Source organism: Nicotiana attenuata, unplaced genomic scaffold, assembly GCF_001879085.1.
Source record: "Nicotiana attenuata strain UT unplaced genomic scaffold, NIATTr2, whole genome shotgun sequence".
NCBI lineage: Eukaryota > Viridiplantae > Streptophyta > Magnoliopsida > Solanales > Solanaceae > Nicotiana > Nicotiana attenuata.
Window position 1 is genome coordinate 119,640 of NW_017672190.1, and position 7,399 is coordinate 127,038.

Genomic DNA, 7,399 nt, shown 5'->3' on the forward strand with positions numbered 1-7,399 from the left:
TGTGAAGCATGTGCCCCAAGGAAATTCCTCGTCCGGCAAGCTCTGCGTACTTGATAAGCATGAGGAAGAGTTTGTACGCGTACGGGGACAGCTGAGCCGGGCATACTTCGTAGAACCGGCAGAAGTCTACCAACAGAGAGGGAAGAGGAAGCGTGTACCCGATAACAAAGGGGTACGCGTAAAACGCGCAGTATTCCGGGCGGTGCAAATGAACAATATCCTTCCCCGCTATCGGTACCATCTTGATATGAGCAGGGATTCCCCATTTGGCCTTGAGCGCCGTAATTGCCGCTTCGTCCATGGTGGAAGGGACAGGTTCCGGTTCGTCTCCGACAGGGCTGTTGAAGTCGGTCCTTAATTTTTGGGGACGGGGTAGTATCTCATCCACTGTCGGAAATCCCTCGTCTTCCGCCACCTCCATCCCCTCTTCAAGAAGGGGTACGTCATTTTCCGGCATCGGAGCTTCGGCGAATCTATCGGTCTGGGAAGAAGTACCAGCCATTTGTCTAACTTGATCAATATAAACAAGAATGGCGAAGGAATAAAGAGGATGGTCACGTCAAATTCTGACGAAAGCAGAGGTATGAAAAACTGAGAAAGGGGGAAGTTCGTGAAATTCTCTCAGATAAATTGAGAGCATAACAATCAAATGGTGGATTCCCCCTATTTATAAGAACACAAATGTCTTGAGCGGGAAACCCGAGAGCTGTCAATCAGAAAAAATGAAAGGGCACAGGAAACGATACGGTGCCTGGGAAATGTGCGCCACAATGACGCAAACGAGCATTCATGGTACCCTGAATCGACGGAACGATCCATCTCCGAACTAACGCGACGGCTCGGTAAGGTCCTTGAAGCATCACATCCTCGCTTAGCCGTAAGGACCCCGTCCTCGCATAATGTCCAGAATTTCTCCTACATTATAGAATCGACAGGATCCGCCCGTCGAGCTCGCCAAAAGACGACCCCAACGGGAGGAGGGACTAACTATATAGGTCAAAATCTGACCATCGAATGGTTATTATTAAAGGAAACGGTAAGAGGTCGGCCAAGCCGTGGTCGTGTTCACGAGGCGTAATGGTGACGAGTATCTCAGCTACTGCCGAGATCACGCCATCAAAAGGCTTACACGGCAGAACGTAACATATGGGCGTGTAAAGAAGGAGTACGGCCATGAGAGGGCACGCTGGTTAAGAACCATTGGCTATAAGAGGAAATGGACAATATATATATATATATATATATATATATATATATATATATATATATATATATATATATATAAGGAAGGCCAGGCAGAAGCAAGGGGGACGAAAAACCAGAGAAGACAGAGAAAAGGTCTCCAGGGGCAAGAAGAAGAAGAAGAAGAAGCAGCTCACGTTCAGGACTGCAAACCTGTGCAATCTCCTTCGTTGAATCAATAAAGCTAAATCTCGTAGTCATCAACAAGAATCATCCTTTATCCTCTTTATTTCTACAAATACAAATATGCTGAAGTTGTAAGATTATCATTTACATTTAATGTCTTCCATTTGATCTGAGATTTGTTATATAAATTCAACCTCTTGGATTTCAACACTCATGGTGCTTAGATCTAGAGTAGATTATGCTTGTCTAAAATTTACTCTCTTTTCATCATTAATTAATTTAATCAAAGAGCTTAACATTAGTGTCATTCAGGGAGTTCAACAGAACTTGCTTTGGTATATTTATGTGTTTTTTCTCCTTGAATTATGTCATTCTTGTTCTTTGGTATATTTATGTGTTTTTTCTCCTTGAATTATGTCATTCTTTTCTGCCGATAAGCTCCAATTGCATCATAGAATTAGAAATAAAGAATTCTTTCACTATAATAATAGTGACTATTATCACTTTTATTTTTTTATTTTAATGTAAATGTGTGACGACTACATTTATTTACCATTGTCAGTAGCTAGAGGACGCCTTTGGCATCCAGTAGTTGCGGACGGACTGTAGATCCTTGCCAGGGGCGGAGCTAACGCTTTGGTTACGGGTTCAGTCGAACCCAGTGGCTTTGGTCCAAACCTGATATTTGTCTTAAGAAGTCCATTGAATATGTACAAATTGTTAATTTAGAACCCACTAAAATTCCGAGCCCATAAGCTTCAAATCCCGGCTCTGCCTCTGATTCCTTGCATTGATACTTTGGTAGGTCTCATGATGGGGCAGGGAGAAAAATACGCGCAGATGCATTATTCCATGCTTTCCATTAATCATGAAACGAAAATCGAAGGTCCTAAATCCCCTATCCCTCTTCCAAAGGGTGTTGTTAGTTTTGTCAACCCAATATCACAGTTTGAGCCTTAAGCCAGAGTCATCTCAGACTTCAATTGGTATCTGTTCCTGCATGCTTAAACCACTTAAACCTCTGATCATTTTGCATTCTTCTGCACTAAAGAGTTCTTCGTAATGCCTCTTCCAATCGGAAGATTTTCTACATCTCCTGATTATATCTAGGCTGCCACGGTTGCCTTTGAGAAGCTGCAGAACCTGTATCCAAAGCTCAGTTCAGTTCTTCACAAATGACACAACAACAACAACAACGACCCAGTGAAATCCCGCTAGTGGGGTCTGGGGAGGGTAACGCAGACCTTAACCCTACCCCGATGGGTTAGAGAGGCTATTTCCGATAGACCTTCGACTCAAGAAGACGAGAAGAGACAATATATCAATACTATCAATAAAAACCATAGAAAGAAAAAATGAGAATACATAAAAATTGCCAAGATTGGAACCATTATAATATATAGCATATGGAGTAAAAGAACACCACTAATATTCAAAACCTAGAGTTCAATACATCCACCTCAATTATCATAGTGGTTTGATCAGGAACTTGTTGTGTGTATAGAAATTTAAATTGATCAAGCAATGTTCAGCACTTGCCTGACTTATTCGCGGACGTTTAATGGAAGACTGTTGTATACACAAAGAAGCAGCCAAGACCATGAGGTTCATCTGCAATAAGTTGTAGTCATCAGCAAGTGAAGGATCAACAAGCTCTCTTATTCTATTCTTCTTCAGCAGGGGTTTGGCCTAGAAAAAGCAAAGAGGAAATATTCAGATTCTGTTTTTTCACATACAATGGTGAGTAAGATAATAGAGAGAGTAGAGAGGCATACCCATATGACAAGGCTTTGCTGAGTGTAATCAAGTGCTCGACGTCCAGTTATAAGTTCCAAGATTAGCACTCCGAAAGCAAAAACATCAGTTTTTTCATCTACTATGCCGTGCATTAAGAACTCCGGAGCAAGGTAGCTGCATTCTCAATTGCAAAGTTTAATGAGAAAATTTAGCAAGACACAAACTGATATTAGATTAGAAACCTTAGCTGCAGTACAAGAAATTGAGGAAGCTCTAAACAGTATACGAACCCAAATGTGCCCTCAAATTTCGATATAGTGAGATGAGTCCATCTCTCTGGCAACCATTTGGCGAGGCCAAAATCACAAATCTGAAATGAAAACAGATCTTTTTTGAGGTTCAAGCACCCGATACCCTTTAAGAAGATTCATCAGGATAAGTTCTCTTGATACCAAGGTCAGTAAGTGAGAAATTTAAAATACTATTTCCAGTAAGTATGGAAAGACTTGATACCAATAACAGGAATGAAATATTTTGGCACAGAATATCAATGATACAACTTGATAAAATTAATATAAATGGGACTCATGAAGCTGAAATAATAATATTACCTGAGGTTCAAAGTCCTTAGTAAGCAATATATTTGCAGCCTTAATATCTCTGTGGATAATTCTTCTTTGACCTCCCTCATGAAGATATCGCAGCCCTTCAGCCACCCCAACAGCTACCTTATACCTGATTTTCCAGTCTAGTTTCTGCTTTGACACTTTAAAACACTAAGCAAAATCAGTAAAGAAATATAAACAAAGTAAAAAATAGACACCATATTTGAGACCATGAGAGGCACGAACCCTGCAACATATTGGCCAAGCTTCCATTAGGAGACAGCTCAAGAACAAGATAGAATCCACCTTCAACAGCATAACCAATCAATTTAGCAGTGTTTGGATGGTTGACATGGGCCATTATCCCCAGCTCAGATAAAAAATCCCCTGTTCTCTCATCCTGCTTTCCCTTCGTGAGCCGCTTAATTGCAACAAATTGGCCACTTTTTAAACATCCTTTGTAAACTTCTGCATAACCACCCTTCCCTATCAAATTTCCTACAGCATGAAATGCAAAATTTGACCATCAGAAACTATACGAGAAGTTATCATGTTACAACAAATTTAACCGAAGCATAAAGGTCCAAATTTATCCCGATACTACATTAAGTATTTTAATTTTACCTCGTAGACTTTGGGGCTATTCATATCCTTGTCATTAACAAAGGGCATAATTAAGATATTTCGTATAACAAAGGTACGTTTGATCCTTTTTAACTTTAATAAGATGTGAAATTCCAAGCAGATTACTAACCTTGGTGGAAGTTGTTGGTTGCAGCTTGGAGCTGAGAGAGGGTGAAACTCCTCCACTGAGGCTTGGAGTAATTCAAATCAGCATCAACAATGGGATTTTTCACAACCCCAACTAAGTCTCTCATGCTGCTACTAAATCGTTTCGATAGTTTGAGAGAACTTAGAGGATCCTTAGCTATGTATCTTCTTGATTTAGTTCTGAATAGCTCAAGAAATCCAGCCCATTTGGAAGCAAATCTCTGATGTTTTGCAGCTTCCAATTCTGAAGTGCTGGCTTTTGAAGAGTCTGATTCTGATACTGCATTCCTCAAAAAGTCCTCCAAAACTGTGTCTGGAGAGCCATTTACCTTTTCTTTCTCCATCTCCACAAATTCAAAGGCCTAGCCAAAAATAGCAGAAATACTTGGTACATTAATAATTCATTTCTTCAATTATCTGACACTATTGAACGTTCCAAAATCTTTGACATCACTCAGTGGGTAAACAGTTTTTACGAATTTCAAGAATTCAAATTCATTAAACTATTCAAGATTTAAAATTTGATGTGATGCTTTTCCATCGTACTAATTTTTCAACTATACTTCAACCTTTTCTCCAATTACCTATCATATAAGTCAAATTAATATCTTAAACTTTAGCAATATGCCTCAATCTCAAACAAGTCGAATCGGCTATATGAATTCTCACTGATCATGTTTCTCCATTTAAACTATATCTTAAACTTTGTGTCTAATAAGTACCATCATACATAAATAACACAGTGAGTAACAGGCAGCACAATAATTTTCCAGATCATGCATAGTTAGCAAAGGAAAATATGAGATGCAAACTTCATTTTAACTAGAAAAAGAATATAGTTTTTTTGTGATACCTTAAAACTGAAATAAAGGGCCAAAATCAGGAAAGAAAAAAGAAAAAAAAAAAAGACAAGCTTTTATGACAACCAATAATTAGTAAATAGAGCAAGGACCACTAATCACTCACAATTAGAATATCCCAGGAATTTTCACAGTATTAAGAAAGGGAGAAATTTGATACGACAACAAAAAGCATAGCAGTAATATAGAACAAAACGAACACTGAAACAGAACGAAGTTATCCGCTTTGTTCAATCATGGTGTGTGTGTGTGAGAGATTATAAAGATGTGAAGTAAGAGGAACAAAGTAATACATAAATTACTGATTAATAGGGTAGAACTAAATCACATGCATGAAGAAAACATACCTATAAAGGAGAAGAAACAGAAGAAAGTTTGATTAAAAGCAAAATAGGAACTGAACGGTGGAAGGAAGAGATAAAAATGGAAGTAAAATATTACCAAGAGACATAGATAACTGCTGATCAACTTGTTTTATATTTTTCACTTCTACTGTTAGAACAGAAACGAAACCAAGAAAGGAAAAAAGGAAACAAAAGGAAGGGGGGAAAAAAAAAGAGGAGACAAAAGGAAGGGAAAAAGGTACTCCATATAATAGGAAACAGGAACAGTCTTTGTTGCCTTTTTCTTTTTCCATTTTAATGTCTGTTTTTTTTATTTATTAATGTTGGCTCCGATCTTTAATTTCAGTAATATACTTCTCTTTTTGGTTTATTGTTTTCTCCTTTTGTTCTATTGTTATTATTATTATTGGAACACACAATTGGTATATTGGAAAGATGTTTTATTTTCTGCCAAAACAAGCTAACTTACTCCCTTCGTCAACAACAATGAAAAGAGTGCTAAAATATAAGGTAAATACTTATATTTTAATTCAAACAAATTAATATTAGTTATAATTATTATTTAAATGAGAATATATACTACTACTTAACAATAATAATGCTGAGGTATTCATTTATTTGATGTTAAATAAACATGACGAGCATGTAAGTTTTTACGAATGCATTGATAATAAAGAGTGAAGTTGCAGAAGATTTTTATGAGGGAAAGAATGATGAAATCTTAGTCAGTACGAATGTTTGTAAAATACGTAGCTTTAATTGCAGTAATTGCGGCTCCTCTACTCTACGGTAGGTTTATCTATATAAGAAAACCCTAATCATGTTGATGTATTAGGTTTGCATTATACGTCTAAAGAAACAATATTACTTGGGATATATCTTTCCTTCTGTCTCTCTTTTATTAATACAAACTAGAATAAATGCAAAATATCACTACCTTCATGATTTTGCAAACTGGGAATCTTAACATGTTAAGTCAATAAATACACGATACTTTTACATTCGGAAGTCGATAATGTAGGCAAATTTGGATAGAGCTTTGTTGTCATTAGAAAGATTGTTAATTTAATGGGATTAATTGGTCGCTAATTAGTATCTTAATTAGTAACAATGTCAATTTTCGATTTTGTAACAAAGTTACAAATTAAAATTTAATATTATTGTATATGTTATAAATAGAGTTCTATTTATGGTGAATGTCTATATTTAGAGAGATTCTAGGGTTTATTACTTGGTGGCTAAGTCACCATCTCCCTATAAATAGAGGGTTCTATTCCATTGTAATTCATCCCAAATCAACAAGAATTCTCTCCCTCTACTTTTCTATGCAATACTCTTCTTCTTCTTTTATTGTTTTATAACACGTTATCAGCACGAGACTCTAACCAATTGAGTAGAAGCTTTGGGATTGAGCATAATGATTGTCAATTATTCCATGAACTTCCTTCATGATTAAATTTTAGATTTAAGGTAAGTATTTTACTTTATTTTACTCTTTTATATTCTTGAAATTCTATAATTTGATTTTATATACAAGCAAAGACAACAAAGTTTGATTATAACTCTAATGGAGTTTGTAAGAAATTATAACCACCTGAAGTGGTAAAATTTCTATGTCTTGCCATGATCAAAGTCATGTATGATCGTGAGCACAAAAAGTGAAAACCCGTCCCATTGAATTTGCTCCATTCTCATTCCCTTAAGAGAATGTGAT

The 7,399-nt window shown here is 36.8% G+C and overlaps 1 protein-coding gene across 1 annotated transcript; it reads right to left on the reverse strand.

The window, feature by feature from the left end:
* Positions 1-2,340: 2,340 nt before the first annotated feature.
* Positions 2,341-5,866, reverse strand: LOC109212232 (receptor-like cytosolic serine/threonine-protein kinase RBK2). The gene is made up of 8 exons (XM_019375859.1): positions 5,783-5,866; positions 4,465-4,843; positions 3,957-4,208; positions 3,717-3,871; positions 3,396-3,475; positions 3,144-3,279; positions 2,908-3,057; positions 2,341-2,511 (listed from the first exon to the last, which is right to left on the reverse strand). Exons 2-8 carry the CDS (start codon positions 4,823-4,825, stop codon positions 2,341-2,343), a joined length of 1,305 nt encoding a protein of 434 aa, XP_019231404.1. The 5' UTR covers positions 4,826-4,843; positions 5,783-5,866.
* Between the last annotated feature and the right edge of the window lie 1,533 nt (positions 5,867-7,399).

Bases quoted from the DNA above. Each gene is read 5' to 3' on its own strand.
- LOC109212232 (XM_019375859.1), bottom strand. From the start codon at position 4,825: ATGGAGAAAGAAAAGGTAAATGGCTCTCCAGACACAGTTTTGGAGGAC. The intron at 3,872-3,956 runs GTTCGTGCCTCT...AGTGTTTTAAAG, and splicing joins CTTGGCCAATATGTTGCAGG to TGTCAAAGCAGAAACTAGAC. The intron at 3,476-3,716 runs GTAATATTATTA...TTTTCATTTCAG, and splicing joins CTAAGGACTTTGAACCTCAG to ATTTGTGATTTTGGCCTCGC.